At 45.7% G+C, this 18027-nt stretch overlaps 1 protein-coding gene across 1 annotated transcript in view; it reads left to right on the top strand.

The window, feature by feature from the left end:
• NUP210 (nucleoporin 210) overlaps positions 1–18027 on the top strand; it is a 102023-nt gene that overhangs the window by 72707 nt on the left and 11289 nt on the right. The window contains exons 28-33 of the mRNA XM_069736813.1: positions 5733–5891; positions 6959–7050; positions 8993–9167; positions 12385–12560; positions 13062–13282; positions 15031–15167. Coding sequence (XP_069592914.1) covers positions 5733–5891; positions 6959–7050; positions 8993–9167; positions 12385–12560; positions 13062–13282; positions 15031–15167 — 960 coding nt within the window. The remainder of the gene's footprint in view (positions 1–5732; positions 5892–6958; positions 7051–8992; positions 9168–12384; positions 12561–13061; positions 13283–15030; positions 15168–18027) is intronic.

The following is an 18027-nucleotide window of genomic DNA, read 5'->3' as shown; positions in this document are numbered from 1 at the left end:
AAAGGGCGCGTTTTTACACAGGTTTGCCACCTTTTTTCTTAGCTCTCCGCCCCCCTTCTCCCCCTTTTTCTTCTCCTCGACGGCCATTTCTACTGCAGCAAGGATTAACGCTGCATCTCCCGGTCAGCAGGACCAGGCCAGCCAGTCTCCGGGGGGCACTGGACTGTGGATCTTCGGCGCTGGACCTAGGGGCAAACTGGTGGGGTAAGATGACAGTTGGGTTGTTTTACTCGACTGTGAATCCATATTCCCTAAAAGGCTCCCCTATAGGTTCCTCTGCATAGCTACCCCTGTAAAGTCCTCTGCATAGCCAGCCCTTCTACACTCTGTGCACTATGCTGGGCTCAAGGTCCAAGAGAACCAGGCAGGACTGCTATTATGCATTCTGCACAGCCTGCAGGACCGCTCTCCCCAGTGGCAGCACGTACCCGCACTGCCAGGACTGCACTCAGACTACTGTGTCAGAGCACCAAGAAGCCCCTGCCAATGCTTCGGTGTCTAATGCCACGCTGGGACGGGTCACTCAGATGTCGCAATCTATGACGCAGTCTATAGATAACCTAACCTCCTCATTGCTTCAGGCTCTGCAGAGTCATGCCTCAGCTGTGACCGTTACCCAGCAAAGGGAGAGCTTGACTCAGGGACAGGACGATCCTGGCACATCCACGTCTAGGTCAGGACGCAAGCGGACCCATAGGTCAAGTCCATCTGCGTCATCCCATAACAGACTGTCATCCCCTTCTAGGGAGAGACACCGTAGGTCCAGGTCATCTAGACCGTCCCTTTCCAGGGGCAGACAATGCAGATCTCCGCAATCCCAGAGAAGTCCTCCGCCCCAGCTCACCCAACAGGGAACGCCTCAGTGATACACAGGATTCGAAAGGCATCTGTGACTCAGACTCCGACAAGGAAACGGAGGGGTCCCTGATCCCAATCCCCCCTAGCAATACAGCGCTAGTTGAGGACTTAATCTTTTCCTTCCATCCATCGGGTGCTGGACATTTCTGATCTGCCACCAGAGGCCCCAGAACACAAGATTTCCTTGGAAGGACCTCCTAAAGCCGCCTAAGGTTTTCTTTAACCACCCAGAGTTTAAGGCAATCCTTAAAAAGCAGCTCTCACAGCCCGAGAAAAAATTTGCTAATCGCAAATATCTGGAGGCGAGGTACCCCTTCCCGCAGAAGGACACCAAGGAATGGACAGATCCACCCGAAGTGGACCCCTCAGTCTCTAGACTAGCAGCACAGACCCTCCTTTCACTGCCAGATAGCTCAACCCTTAGGGACGCAGCAGACTGGCAGGTAGAACGCATGGCTCATTCAATTTTCGAGACTGCAGGGGCATCCCTGGCTCCCGCGTTCGCTTCAGTTTGGGCTGCCAAGGCCATTCTGGCATGGGCCAAAAATTGACAAGCTGGCCTTCAAGCATCCGTTCCTGAGCTGTCGAACCAAGCGGTTCAAATAGCAGTCGTAGCAGATTACATGCTTCATGCAGCTCTGGATTCAGCAAGGGGTGTAGCGGGGATAGCATCAAACGCCATCACAATTCGGCGTATCCTCTGGCTGCGGGAATGGAAAGCGGACGCAGCCTCAAAGAAGTCCCTCACGCACCTCCCCTACCTCAGTGGGCGACTTTTCGGTGAACAGTTGGACACTATGCTATCCAACGCCATCGGAGGTAAGAGTACCTCTCTTCCCCAACGGAAACCTAAACGCACTTACAAGAAGCGTAACCAAACTCGATTCCGATCCTTTCGGAACTCTTCGGGCTGGTCGCGTCCAGCACAAAATCGTAACCGTTCCCCATGCAGGGACAACTCACGATCGACGCAAAGGTCGGACATGACCTGGCAGTCAAAAGCATGCCGGTCTAAGCCCAGAGGAGGAAAATCTCAGACTTTTTCCTCATCATGACTCATGGACTCCGGAAGACACCACACCCGTAGGCGGCCAACTTTTTGCTCTTTCATCAAGTCTGGCTGCCTATTACAGAAGACAGGTGGGTCAGGGAACTAGTGTCTTCCGAATGCAAGATAGAGTTCACCTCCAACCCACCGGACAGATTCTTCCTCTCTGTCCCACCAAAACCACCAGCCAAGGCTCGTGCCTTCCGACAAGCGGTCTCCTCACTTTTTCAAGCAGGAGTCATAGTATCGGTCCCCATGGCCGAGCGCTTTCGAGGGTTCTACTCCAATCTATTCATTGTCCCCAAGAAAGGAGGCAGCATGCGGCCCATACTGGACCTAAAACAACTCACTAAATATGTACGAGTCCATCACTTCCGCATGGAGTCCCTTCGGTCAATCATTGCGTCCATGGAGAAGGGAGAATATCTCGCCTCCATAGCCATACTGGACACATACCTGCATATACCGATTGCACCTGCCCATCAGAGATTTCTCAGGTTCGCAATCGACCACGACCACTACCAGTTCGTGGCTCTCCCGTTCGGACTCGCCACGGCTCCCAGAGTGTTTACCAAGGTCATGGCAGCCACCATGGTCGTCCTGCACTCCAGAGGCATAGTAGTCGTTCCATACTTGGACGATCTACTCATCAAGGCTCCCACCTTCAAGGATTGCGAGCTCAGCGTCTCCGTCACAATCGACACTCTGAGTCGCATGAGCTGGTTAGTCAACCTACAAAAGTAATCACCAACCCCGAGTCAGTCTTTGACCTTCCTGGGAATGCTATTCAACACTTCCACGGGTCTAGTGCTCCTTCCCAAGAACAAGGCACTGGCTCTCCGCCTAGGAGTTCGCACCCTCCTCCGCAAACCCCCTCGATCTCTCCAGTTTGCCATGAGAGTCCTCGGCAGGATGGGGGCAGCAATAGAAGCGGTCCCATTTGCCCAGTTTCACCTCAGGCCTCTTCAACTAGCCATCTTCAAGTCCAGGGACAAGAATCCTTTCTCTCTCGACAGGGAGTTCCAGTTAACGTCGTTAACCAGGAGGTCCCTGCACTGGTGGCTCAAGCCAACCTCACTAGCAAAGGGGAAATCCTTTCTCACAGGTCAATGGAAGGTTCTGACCACCGATGCGAGCCTGACGGGTTGGGGTGCAGTGCACCTACACAACAGGGCAAGTGGTCCCCAGTGGAAGCGACCATGCCCATCAACATCCTTTGAAATTTGTGCCATCCTCCTGGCATTGAGGGCCTTTCATCACTTACTGGCAGCCTCTCACATCAGAATACAGTCGGACAATGCCACGGCTGTGGGATATGTGAATCACCAAGGGGGAACCCGCAGTACCCAGGTGATGCGAGAAGTGACACACATCCTCCACTAGGTGGAAGACACAGGGTCGGTTCTCTCGGCGGTCCACATTCCGGGTGTGGACAACTGGGAAGCAGACTTCCTCAGCCGACAAGGAATAGACTCCGGAGAGTGGTCTCTCCATCCCAAAATTTTTCGCCAGATCTGCCATCGCTGGGGGACCCCGGATGTGGACCTAATGGCATCCCACTTCAATGCTAAGGTCTCCAACTTCATGGCCAGAGCACGCGATCCGCTGTCGCTCTGAGCAGACGCTCTGGTTCAGGACTGGACCCAGTTCCAGCTTCTGTACATTTTTCCACCTCTCCCCCTGATATCCAGAGTGGTGAGGAAGATCAAGCAAGAGGGAGTTCCAACCATCCTAATCGCACCGGACTGGCCCAGACGTACATGGTACGCCGACATCGTACAACTTACAGCAGGTGCCCCCTGGCGCCTCCCCGACCACCCGGATCTTCTATCCCAAGGCCTGTTCTACCACCAGAACTCAGGGGCCCTCAATTTGACGGCGTGGCCCTTGATACCTGGGTTCTAACCCAGGCAGGGCTCTCGACGGACGTCATTAGGACCATGATCAAGGCACGGAAGCCAGCCTCTGCCAAGATTTATTACTGTACCTGGAAAGCTTTCTTTACCTGGTGCGAATCTCGTGGCCAGACCCCACTCCCTTATTCCCTCCCCAAACTACTTGGTTTTCTCCAATCGGGTCTGGAGGCCAGGCTGTCCCTGGGCTCGCTTAAGAGCCAGGTGTCAACCCTCTCGGTGCTTTTTCAAAGGCGCATTGCTACCAAGCCGCAAGTAAGGACTTTTCTTTAGGGTGTTTCTTGTTTGGTTCCCCCTACAGACGACCACTAGAAACGTGGGACCTCAACCTGGTCCTGACAGCATTGCAGGAACCACCCTTCGAACCCCTTAAGGAGGTCCCGCTCCACCTTCTCTCCCAGAAGGTGGTTTTTGCTGGTGGCGATCACCTCGCTACGCAGGGTGTCTGAACTGACAGCACTCTCCTGAAGAAGGCCCTTCCTGGCTTTTCACCAGGACAAGGTAGTTCTCCGTACGGTCCTATCTTTCCTTCCGAAGTTTGTGTCCAACTTCCAACTCAATGAGGAAATTTCTCTGCCTTCCCTTTGTCCGGTCCTGGTTCATAGAGTGGAGAAGGCTCTGCATACGCTTGACTTTGTCAGGGCATTGCGTATATATGTGTCCTGGACTGCGTCCTTCCGGAGGTCTGATTCTCTTTTCCTTCTTCCGGAAGGCGGCCGCAAGGGTCTGCTAGCTTCCAAAGCTACCCTTGCTAGGTGGATCAAATCCACCACACAAGAGGCCTACCGCCTTAAGAATTCCCCTCTTCCAGCCGGTATTACGGCACACTCTACACGGGCGTTAGGGGCCTCCTGGGCCATTCGGCACAACAAGTGTGTAAGGCGGCCACTTGGACTAGCCTACACACGTTTACTAAACACTACAGAGATCATACCCAGTCCTCAGTGGACGCGAGCCTGGGTAGATGTGTTCTGCAGGCGGCGGTGCCTCAGGTGTAGGGGCCTGTCTGCACAATATTCGTCTATTGCTTCCCACCCAGGGACTGCTTTGGGGCGTCCCGTTGTTACTGTTGAGTTCTCATATTGTTTTCTTGAGCTCGTGCATAGTTGCCTTCTTATAGGCATGGTTATGTTATTCATGTTACGTTCCTCCTACTGCTTTTGCACAAAACTGGAGAAGGCTGACGCCGTCCAGGGGTGTATACTGCAGAGGAGGAGCCACGGTTAATCTTTTTCAGATTATGCATAGTGTCGCCTCCTAGTGGACAGCAGCATAACACCCATGGTCCTGTGTCCCCCAATTAGAGCCTAAGAGAAAGATTTTACGGTGAGTACACAAAAATCTCCTTTTTTTTGGTCATTGCAATCTCCGTAAAAAAGAAAAAATTCAATAAGAAGCAATCAAAGTATCATAGCTTACATATAAAATGGTACCAATAAAATAGTCGGGTTGGGATAAAAAAAAAACAAATAAACAAGCCTTAACACAGATTACAGGTCTTTGAAAATGGCAACATAATTTTTTCTTTTACAAATGTCCGAATATGTTTTCATCACATAATAATAATAATTTAAAAAAAAAGGTATCAAAGTTTGGTATCCCCGTAATCATGGTGACCTGGAGACTCCTATTACCAGGTCATTTTTTACCACACAATGAATGCCGTAAACAGAAAAAACAATTGAGGAATTGTCTTTTTGTATGAAATGAACTGCATAATCTGATGCATAATGTCAGTTTCTTCTTGAGGATTACAATATCTGCCAATTCTAAAGTGTATGGTTTGACATATTTGGGTGTCCACAGTGCTAACTCGCTTGCCACCAGTTTCTTCTGTCATCGTATTGCTTTGAATACTCCAGACATGTTGTTTATTTATTTATTTATTTTTTTTTTACAATTTTTCCTGCCAGGCATCCTTCAATCTTCCCGAACAATTCAACTTTGCCATGAATGTTTATGCCAAAATGAAAGGAAAAACTGGTCTCAGAGTAACTGTGCGAGTAACAGATGCTTCGGCAAATCAGTTCTCCGGCAAGACACGGGAGTTGTCGGATGAGATTCAGATTCAGGTAAGTTAATCAGAAACACTATTTTAATGGCTCCTGTGCACATTAGAGAGCTGTATGAACGATTGATCAACTGACTGAACTTTAGCGACTCCACCATACACCAAGTGCTTGTGTTCTCTGAGAGCAGCTGCCTTGTTCTTCTCGCCACTGATATTTCTCGGGAAGCCCCCACATAGTTGACAGATTTGGGTAGGTTCTGCCGAAATTAGTCTGTGTTTGGGGGTCTTTTTTCCATGTTACCCCCTCTTTACGTGATGGTCACTGTCCTGTTTTTACAAAGCAGTGGTGTCACAGCACTATTGCAGAATATCCCAGGGTTTAGTAGCTCCTTCCCTATTTCGAAAGCTAGGGGCGCACTAGCTATTCCTGCTTCCCAGATTACTTCTGATGGTGAAGACACTAGGGCCACGTGCCTTGCTGAGCTCCTTAATCAGCCGTTATGTCTTCTTCCCCACCCAGGGAAGTGGGGAGTTGTGTATAAGAATACACTTACCAGACTAACAAGGGAAGACGTATAGGGATAATTGAAAATACCAATCCTACAAATATGCACTCACAAATGGAGTGGAACCCCGGGAAGTAAAGGAAGGAACAACCAAATAGGAGAGGATGAAGATTTGCACACAGACAAATCACCAAGCAACAGTCTTCTGAACAACACTCCTAAAGTCTCGTTAAACAACCAGTACCTCCAACTGCAGAACCAGGTAGCATGAAACTAATACTGGCAATTCCTGATTGTCAGAGGTGAATATATATAGCAGAGGGGAGTGAGGAACACTGAACAACTGAGACCATCAAAGCAGGAAAGCTCCGGGAGCTCCAACTGAACAAATGAACCCCTGCACTGTTAGCAGAAACCTGCACTGTTTAATATGATGGTGGATTGCTTCTAATTAGTGCAGAAGTATGTGAAATCAGACAATGCTGTCTTCTGGACCCTCTCCATCACGCTAAACCTGTGACAAGTATTTAGTTACATGACTTTTCATTATTGTTTTTTTTCTCCATCTGTTCTTGCGGCCGTTTTCCTTTAGCAATTTTCTAACTTCCAGTTTCTGTTCTAGGTATTTGAGCGATTACATTTAATAAACCCCAGTATAGAAACTGAGCAGATACTTATGTCTCCAAATTCCAACTTGAGGCTACAAACGAACAGGTAATTTAATTTCTTTTTCTCTTGAAAGAAATATATAGTGGTGTAAGTTTCCAAAACCTTGAAATGTAATAAAATGAAAAAAGAAGGGTGAAGGTAAGAATAAGGTGTGTAATAAAAAAGAAAACAAAACAAAAAAACCCTGAAACATCAGAAGTAAATACAACAGGTCCATGAAACTCAAACTAAGCAACCTAAAATAAATTTAGTGATCTATTGATTTAAAGTCATACTCTGCCTGCAGAATTGTGAATCCTCAGTGTGCGCTGTCAGGATTCACAGGCATGTGACTGCAAGCTTGAGATTTAACCCCTTCAAGACGCAGCCCTTTTTCTTTTTTGCGTTTTCGTTTTTCGCTCCCCTCCTTCCCAGAGCCATAACTTTATTTTTCCGTCAATATGGCCACGTGGGTGGCGCTCACAGCAAGCCGGCATAAAAAACCATAGAGGTCTCAAGGAAGTTGTCATGCCGACGCATCGCTGACCCCCGATCACATGATGGGTGTCAGCGACGCGTGCATTTCCGTCCCCATGGCCGGAAGCAGTACTTAATGCCGCTGTCATCGTTTGACAGCGGTATGTAACTAGTTATTAGCGGCAGGTGGATCGCGATTCCACCTGCCGCTATTGCGCGCACATGTCAGCTGTACAAAACAGCTGACATGTCGCGACTTTGATGTGGGCTCAGCGCCGGAGCCCACATCAAAGGGGGAGACACGACATGCGCAATACTAGTACGGCGCATGTCGTGAAGGGGTTAAATACAAGTGAATTGAGTAAGGCTGGACATGTCTTGTCGGAATGCGACCCGGAGTCTGCAAATCACAAACTTGTGGTCACATGACCCATCAATCCCCGAACTGGAGAATCCCGACAGCGCGGACTGTGCGTGGTGTGAGCATCCACAAGTCTGCAGTCACTATATGACTGCAGACTTCAACTCCAAGCCTGGACAACCACTTTCATTCTAGTTTCCATAATTGTTTTTTTTTTTTTTTTTTTTTAACTTCCTAGATCACGATCTATGTTGGAAGAAACTCCTGAGTTCTTGCAGTTTGCACTTAAACGGCTGAATTCTGTAATAGGCTGACAGCTTCCTGTTCTGTAGCGATCACTTTCCAGCGGTCTTTTCATTGTCATCACAGTAACAGCTATGCAGATGTAGCAAGCGCTATACTGACGTGTGGTACTTGTACATTTACACCCCCCACACATTACCCCATTTGCAGTTACTTCCAGGCATGTTACTCAGCCTGCGTACTGGTCCCAGTGGTTTTCTCCTCTGCTCTTCACCAATCGCATAGATCAGTGTAGTGCAGGAGGCGGAAGAGAAGTTCCCTCCGTGACTGGGAAGGATGCAATCCTCCATCACAGGAAGCTGCCTCCGCACACACTTTTTTTTCACGAGTTTTTCTTAATAAAAAACGCACCTTAGGGAAGAGTTGGACTGTCGTGTAATTCAAGGATTGCAACCCAATGAATGGACTGACCGTCTGCTCTCTCGACCAGAGCGTGACCGTTACATAGACATACATGCTGCCTCCTTTTCAGAATACATCAAGACCTAAAATGTGTTTTATTTTCTTTCTCATTTATTTTTAACCTTAAAAAAGATGGGTGATTTGCACTTTTATATTGTTATTATGATTATTTTTAAGGAAATTCTATTACTATTTTATGCATGTATATATGTAAAAAGAAAAAAATAAGGCTAAATACATGTATGTTAAAAGAAAACAAACATTTTTTTCTTTTAACTTGCATGTATTTATATAGCCTTGTTTTTGTTTGTTTTTTTTACATGTATACAAGCACATATACACACGTATGTATACGTACAAAATAGATTTTAAAAAAAGCTAAGAAAAGATTCTTCTACTTTTGCATAAAGTTCTATTCCTTCACTTGATATGCAATCCTGACATGTCATCATCATCTTCCTACAGAGATCGAGCCGCCGTTGTTAATTACCGGATATTGGATGGGCCAAATAAGTTGCCTGTTGTACAGGTGGACAGTAATGGGCTACTGACATCGGGTTTTCTCACTGGACTTTCTACCATAGAAATTAATTCTCAGGAACCCTTTGGAATCAACCAAACCATTATTGTGTCCGTTAAGGTAATTTTCCTGGTGCTGAGTGACTGTAACAATTATCTTTGTGTTTTGCGCTCTTTAGTAACTTTGTTTGTCGTTGAAATTGAAGATCCTTCTCGATGCTGCGGTTAGAAACTTAAAGTGCGTAGTGGTGCTTGTGTATAACCGCCGCAGAGTGACATAAGTTATAGCCCAAGTTGGATTCGATTCCTGCCTTACGCATTGTTTATGGCCGGGCTGTAGCTGTGATTGATTGACCTAGCCACAAAAAGCTGGAGCAGGCAAAGATGGGTCCATTGAAAGCTCATGGCAATGGGGAGTCTGGATTAAAGATGTGTCAGATTCAATGTCCATTTTCCTAATGTGGGACAAGCAATAGGTGATGTATTCGAGGGAGCAGTTCAGTTTGAGAGTTTTAGATTATTGTTTTGTATGAAAAGTTGAGTTCTGACCATCAAATACATCATACGGCTTAAAGGGAATTCTGTAGATAAGCCCCTGATACTGGTGGGCTTAGCTCAACTTCCATTTTGAGGGTGACAGGTTTCCTTTAAACTGATGTTAAAAGTGGTTGTAAGACCTCTACGCAAACCTTACAGGGGGCGGCAAGTTCAGAAAAATTGAGCACTTCACCCTTGTGACTTGAAATCGCACATAAAGTTCAGATGCCATTATCTAAAGTTACACGGGGCCATGTGTAAACTACCAGGAGTGCGATAACGTCTAGAACTATAGATAAAGTACTACATTGTTATCTTACTGCTGATGAGCAATCCGTAGAGCAGGTACCTATGCCCTCTTGGCGGGGTAAACTGTAAGAATACGGGGAGTAAACGACACTTGGATATTTATAATAATGAAAAGAGATATGCCTGGACTTAAAAATCAATTTTTTTTTTTTTTTTTTTTTTTAATTGGGGTCACAAAATAAATGCTACAAAAAAATTGGTTCTACAATTACGAGAGAGTGGCACAATCTCCATGATATTAGGAAATTTATTAAATTGTCTTCCAGAAAATCTTCACATGTTGTTGTGTTCAATAGGAGCTCATAATTACAAAAAATAGAACACTTTAGGGGTCAGAGAACCTCCTCTTTCTTTATCAAACCAAACTGCTACAAGTGCTTCTGCTCCTTCACAATGGCCATCATTTAGTTAGGAGTGGTGGTGGTGAAGCTAGAGGTCAGGGAGTGGTGGTGAAGCTAGAGGTCAGGGACTGGTGGTGAAGCTAGAGGTCAGGGACTGGTGGTGAAGCTAGAGGTCAGGGACTGGTGGTGAAGCTAGAGGTCAGGGACTGGTGGTGAAGCTAGAGGTCAGGGAGTGGTGGTGAAGCTAGAGGTCAGGGACTGGTGGTGAAGCTAGAGGTCAGGGAGTGGTGGTGAAGCTAGAGGTCAGGGAGTGGTGGTGAAGCTAGAGGTCAGGGAGTGGTGGTGAAGCTAGAGGTCAGGGAGTGGTGGTGAAGCTAGAGGTCAGGGAGTGGTGGTGAAGCTAGAGGTCAGGGAGTGGTGGTGAAGCTAGAGGTCAGGGAGTGGTGGTGAAGCTAGAGGTCAGGGAGTGGTGGTGAAGCTAGAGGTCAGGGAGTGGTGGTGAAGCTAGAGGTCAGGGAGTGGTGGTGAAGCTAGAGGTCAGGGAGTGGTGGTGAAGCTAGAGGTCAGGGAGTGGTGGTGAAGCTAGAGGTCAGGGAGTGGTGGTGAAGCTAGAGGTCAGGGAGTGGTGGTGAAGCTAGAGGTCAGGGAGTGGTGGTGAAGCTAGAGGTCAGGGAGTGGTGGTGAAGCTAGAGGTCAGGGAGTGGTGGTGAAGCTAGAGGTCAGGGAGTGGTGGTGAAGCTAGAGGTCAGGGAGTGGTGGTGAAGCTAGAGGTCAGGGAGTGGTGGTGAAGCTAGAGGTCAGGGACTGGTGGTGAAGCTAGAGGTCAGGGACTGGTGGTGAAGCTAGAGGTCAGGGACTGGTGGTGAAGCTAGAGGTCAGGGACTGGTGGTGAAGCTAGAGGTCAGGGACTGGTGGTGAAGCTAGAGGTCAGGGACTGGTGGTGAAGCTAGAGGTCAGGGACTGGTGGTGAAGCTAGAGGTCAGGGAGTGGTGGTGAAGCTAGAGGTCAGGGAGTGGTGGTGAAGCTAGAGGTCAGGGAGTGGTGGTGAAGCTCAAGCTGGAGGTTAGGCGGTAGTTCTGGTGAAGCTGGAGGTCAGGCGGTGGTGGTGAAGCTGGAGGTCAGGTGGTGGTGCTGGTCAAGCTGGAGGTCAGGTGGTGGTGCTGGTCAAGCTAGACGTTAGGCGTGGTGGTGCTGGTCAAGCTAGAGGTTAGGCGTGGTGCTGGTGAAGCTGGAGGTCAGGTGGTGGTGGTGATGAAGCTGGAGGTCAGGTGGTGGTGGTGATGAAGCTGGAGGTTAGGTGGTGGAAAAGCTGATGGTGTTTGTTTTTTTTTGTTTCAAGCAGATGTCACTAAATTTCACAGCCTAAACTACATACATTTAATACATCTCATATACCTTTAGAAGCTGGCATACTTGCCATGAGAGGTCATATCAGAATGACTGTATAATCCTTTTAATGGTTTTTACACCTGGTATTAAAATTAGGCTTTCATGAGTAAAATCTAATTGAGGCTAGTTTCACATTTGCGGATGGAGGTGCTGTGGAGGGCTGTGTACTTGACGCTCTGCCCACCGCCGTACCTCCTGCGGTCAGCTCCGCCTACGTCGGCATGTGGCGTGTGTACCTATCTTTACCATTATGTTCGCAGGCCGTGGCGATGTATGTGGATGCCTCCGCATGTGTTGTTACGGTGCGGCTACCGCAGCAAAATGCAACTCGTTGCAGTCGGCGCAGCGTGAAAACGACACATACGGAGGTATCCGCATACATCCGCACGGCCTGCGTACCCAATGTTAAAGATGGGGTACACATGATGCATGCAGACGTAGGCGGAGCTGAATGAAGAGGCGTGGCAGTGGGCGGGGCTTCATGGAGGAAGGCCGCAGTCCTCCCGTACGCTAGTGTGAAACCAGCCTTACCTGAACATACAGCAATAACAATATACAAGTCTGCATTGTGTACCACTGGTGGTAATATACACAGGCCCTGTGCAGTGGGGTCAGCGCTGCCGCCTATGGGGGGTCTGAGAACATAGAGGTGTTAAGGGTCGGGAATAAACCTCTTATATTTGTGTAAATGATGGGTCCCCACTTTATACCTGCTGTTTTTTTCCATCTTGTCTTTAAATCTTCCCTGCTATTGTCACACAGGTTTCGCCAATCTCGTATATGCGGCTGGTGACCGGCCCGGCCGTACACACGGGCAGCGGCCATCTATTGTCTGCAGTTCCGCTGGGAGCCACATTGCGTTTCTCGGCCCGTTTCCATGACAACACTGGCGAGGTCTTCCACGCACAGAATTCCATTCTCAACTTTGCAATTAACAGGTTTGAATAGATTCATTATTTCTGTGCATTATCAAAGCCATTAGTTTTCTGTAAATGGTGAATCCGGCAGCCACTTTCCCTGCAGTCTCAGATTTGTCATTTAAAAAAAATAAAAAATGTAGAGACCATGTCTGACTTTCCAAATTTGCATAAATACATTTACATGGTTAGAATTTTTGTCAATGACAATATGTATAAGAAAGTGTTAGAATTTAAAGGGACACCACTCCTACATTCCTCTATGAATTCACTGATCTTTTCAGCTTAAGATCTTCAGTGAGACTCCGGCTTCACCATCACATATCTTATCGTGCAGATCTTGGTCTTATAAAAAAAAAATAAAAAAATTCCATATTTATGAATGAGTTTCTTGACATTAGCAATGCATTTCTTTAACCACATGATGGCAGTGTTGTAGCGTTACACTCTTACATGGTAACTGTGGATCTTTTTTGTGTTTTAATATCAGGTTGTTTTTTTTTTTTATGTTCTTGGTTGCAGGGACGATTTTGTACAAATTGGAAAGGGGGCAACAAATGACAGCTTTATCATGCGCACAGTCAACGTTGGTTTTACAATATTTAGGGTATGGGATACCGAGAATCCTGGAATTTCCGATTATGTCCCCGTCCCTGTACAGCACGGCATATACCCAGCTCTGAAGGAAGAAGCTGTGGTTGGGGATATCATCTGTTTCTCATGCCCAATAACAAGCCAGGAGGGTAATAAACTATTATTCAATTAAAAGAAAGAAAAAATATTAGTAAAAAGTGTGTGTATATATATATGTGTGTGTGTATATATATATATATATATATATATATATATATATATATATATATATATATATATATATATATATATATATATATATATCTCTATATCTTAGTCTGCTGTATACTAATCAGAACATATAATAACAGTATATTATGAAGTGTGTGTATGATATATGTAATCAAAAAAAAAATAATATATGTGTGTGTATGTATATATATATATATATATATATATATATATATATATATATATATATATATATTATATACATATATATATTTTTTTGGGGGGGTTATATGGTAGACAAAAAAAATAGATAGTCGTGTGAGTGTATGTATGTAGTGCATGTACGTACATATATATATATTGTATATTAGACATTAAAATACGTGTGTACATTATATATATATATATATATACACATGCGTGTGTGTGTATATATATATACATATGTATATATACACACACACGCATGTGTGTGTATATATGTGTGTGTATGTATATATACATACATGCACTACATACATACTCACACGATTATCTATTTTTTTGTCTACCATATAACCAAAAAAAAAAAGTGTGTGTGTATATATATATATGTGTGTATATATATATATATATATATATATATATATATATATATATATATATATATATATATATATATGTAATATATTGTAATATTCTATCCCAAAATCATCTGTTGTTAGTCCTCCAGTTTGCAGAACTATGATTGTAGCTCTGGACTTCATGCATACTTAAGAATAATGTGGTGGCTGTATAAAATCGCTTTACTATTTAGGCTACAATGTAGTGGAGCGGGGTTGGGTTTTCTTTCTTCTTCACTCTGCAGTACAGAGCCTGTTGGATGCGTCACAGTACAAACATGGCTGGAGCTCGTTCTGTGCAGACACTGAATGCTTTAAGATTTCTGTTCTGACGCTTGAAAAAATTGGTTAATGCAGCTGTGATTGATGAAACAGATGGGGATTTCAGATCAGTGTGTGATGATTTAATGAAATGTACAACCAAGCATCTCTGCTCTGAAAATTATCCAAGAAGGACATTTTCTTTATGAATAGCTCGTTGGTGTGTGCTGGGACAGAATTGGGTCCAATAATGCCGAATCTCTGAGAATGAAACAATCCTGTGTCACATTAGATAAACCATTCATGTGTCGCTTTGGTGACAGATTGCGATGTTGGAGGGTTATTCCCATCTGTGAATATGATGGTAAATCACTTTATGATCACGGAGCCTCGACCTCTTTGACCTCCACTAATCCTGAGATTGCTGCCCGGTATAGTGTTTGTTTTCCCATGCACAGCGACCTGCCCATCCACTTGTCTTTGTAGCCATCTCTATTGACTTGCAGGCCCATGGTTGGTGACGTTGAAGCTGTCCGTGATCGGGAGCCATTGGCGCACTCCAGCGATCCTTGCCAGCTTCAGTGCCGTGCATATAAGATCACGTGTGAGCACCGCACACATTCAGCTCAATCGCAACGTGCTATAAACATTAAAATGTACAGTAATTATCAGGAGAACGAGGCATAATTTTACTAAAAAGTTATTTTAAATGGTATTTTTTGTACAAGCTGTTTCCAATATTCTGACATTTTAAGATGGGACTAACCCTTTGCAGATTGGACTATAACTTTGGCTTCTAATACATTTATTTTTTTGGTTTACAGGGTTGTCTGGGACATGGAGCACTTCCTCTAGGGCCCTTCTGCAGATTGATCCCAGGTCCGGTGCCGCTGTAGCCAGAGAATCTGGACATGTTACTGTGTACTATGAAATTCCTGGGCTGCTGAAAACCTACCGAGAGGTAATGGACTTTATAATGAGCTTTGATCAACAGACACAATCAACGATAAGTACAGTCTGTACGCAGCGGTAGAAGCTATCGAAATAAATCTGGGGCTAGACTCCAACTTCCCTAAGTCCCCTCCTCTACTTTCCCAATTCATTTGTTACTGCATGTCTCGCACCCCCTGGCTAGGTTCCCTAAAATGTGCCTTCTATAAAGATAATCAGTAGTGATGAGCGAACATGGTGGGATAAGGTGTTATCTGAGCATGCTCGGGTGCTAACCGAGTGACTTCGGTGTGCTCGAATAATATGTTTGAGTCCCTACAGCTACATGTCTCACGGCCGTTTGACACCTGCAACACATGCAGAGATTACCTAACAAACAACAAGCAAATGCTGCACGTGTTACGGCTGTCGAACAGCCGCGGGGACTGGAACATATTTTTCTAGTATGCTGAAAACACTTGGTTAGCACCCGTTTTGTTCGTTTTAGTAAAACTTTGTATTCCCCACTGATTACCATTTCTGTAAGATTTTTTTTTTTTCTTCCAATATCTGGCAGTACTATTTCTCTGAAATGCTTCCTGAATGTGTATTTTAATAAAAGGGGGGCTGTCCATAACTTTTTATACTGCTGTGGCAAAAAATGTCAACTTTTTGACGACCGAGCAATAGATGGAATAAAGATGCGCCGAAGTTATTATCTAGCAGGAGCCACTGTGATTCATTAGACAATTTTACGACTGATCTAGTTGTCATTTTCCTAATAGTTGGACACGATTGGTAAAACTGGCCTAAAGTTCTAAGAAAATATGATCAGGAATTATTTAATGGGGAATACAAGTGGTTACTAGAACGGACATGTCAGGGGAGGGTCACAGATCCTCGTTAGAGAAAGGCTCCTAGTGGAATTTCCTTTGTCACAATCCCAGCTGTTAGCGGTTACAAATACTTTGTGCAGAGTCCAGTGAGATCGGCAAAATTCTTACGGGATTTTCTTACAAGATCCAGACCAAATATATAGTAATCGGATGCGATGCAGAATAGATTGTCTTAATAAACTGACAATCTCTTTTCTGCCTATTTATCTCCCTGCTTTCCCGTACATACGAGTGCTCTTCTGAGCGTTTGTGTATTTTCGATGGGGAGAGGGTAGAAAGCACCTGGCAGGCACCTCCAGCAGTGGCCACAGAAGGCTCAGCAGTGGAAGTTTTAACTCCCTGACCCCTCTCTCCCTCACTGCAGTCTGTCAGGGTAGAGGTGGAGGCCCCCATACACATCAGATGGTCTACTGGTTCTGCATATATTAGGGGGTTTGCACCGACTCAAGCTTTATAACCCAAAATCTCTGTCTTCTCAGTGAACATTATAAGAAAAGGATTTTACAGTGAGCGACAAAAAATGTATTTGCTGAAGTATGCTTTTACCATACCGGTTTGATTTTTGGATCCATTAGAAACCAAATGAAATGTCTCATACAGCAGCCTTTAAATGATCATATTATCAAAACCACAATTCAGACTAACTTAGTACAAAGTGGTGATCTTTGATTTCAACTTGCGCTTTTGTGGCCGGCACTACTAACTAGCAAGGGAAAATATCCTTCATGTGGGTGATCATTTGTACTGTATGATGTGGGGCAGCACGATGGCTCAGTGATTAGCACTGTAACCATGGACCGCTGGGATCCTGGCTTCAAATCCCACCAAGGAGAATGTCTGCAAGGAGATTGTATGATCTACCTGTGACTTTCAAGCCTTGATCATGGTCTGCACAATTGTGTTGGCAAAACCTGAGGATCTCAGAATTGCGGCTTCAACAGTTCAAATTGAGCAGCTGAGAAGTGGAAGAGGAGACCTTGGGAGAGAAGGTCTGGATGGCCCAGGAGCCTCCACAGAATGTCAACTGGAAAATTGACCTCTTATGTGTACCCTGATCTTCTAGACCAGTCTGGGGCCACGAGGATGACAGGAATACATTTTGACCTGATCTTCTTGAGAGTCCTAAGTAGCAGAGTTAAATTTGAGAATGGATAAGGAAGGGAAACGTGAGACCAGGCAATTGCCAGGGCGTCAGATGGAACTGCAAGAAGACCCACAAGCTCTGGACACGAACTAGGACACCTTGTGGTTGTGCATGGATGCCATCAGGTCATGGTCTGAAGTGTCCCAGTGTAGACAGATGTGATCAAAGACAGTCTGAGGCAGGGACCACTCTCCCGCAGATAGACCTTTTGAGACTTAAGACTTCTGTGTTGGTTGGGATTCTTTGTGCTGCCCAGTCGAGAATCGGAGAGACCTGTGAAGTTGATGACCACAAGTTCCTCCTTAGTAATTGATGTAAGCCACGTCGGTGGCATTGTCAGATTGGGAGACTTAAAGCTAAACCTACCAATGCAATAGTGCAAGACGAATTGCCCCGAATTCTAGGATGTTGGTCTAGAGCAGTGTTCCCCAAGTCCGGTCCTCAAGAGGCACCAACAGGTCATGTTTTTAGGATTTCCTTAGTATTGCACAGGTGATAATTGCATCACCTGGACAGGCAAGCATTCAATGACCCGTGCAATAGTAAGGAAATCCTCAAAACATGACCTGTTGGTGGTTCTTGTGGACCGGAGTTGGGGAACACTGGTCTAGAGGAACACTTTGTGGCTCTTCCACCAACTCTGCAATGTCAACTACCGGAAGACTGCTCTCCAACAGAGTAGGCTGCTGTCCATCGTCATCATCTGCCAGTGAATAGGGAGGAAGGAACAACTGAGAAAAACAAGGGGTGAGTCCTGCCACCATAACAGAGACTGTCTGACCTGGTGGGAAAGGCAAATTGAACGATCCATGGAGTTGACAGACTTTTCCTAGCTAGAAAGTGGTACCAGC

This window comes from Ranitomeya imitator, chromosome 8 (assembly GCF_032444005.1).
Source record: "Ranitomeya imitator isolate aRanImi1 chromosome 8, aRanImi1.pri, whole genome shotgun sequence".
Lineage (NCBI taxonomy): Eukaryota > Metazoa > Chordata > Amphibia > Anura > Dendrobatidae > Ranitomeya > Ranitomeya imitator.
The sequence above is the reverse complement of the archived record's forward strand: the minus strand, read 5'-3'. Positions and strand labels throughout refer to the sequence as shown.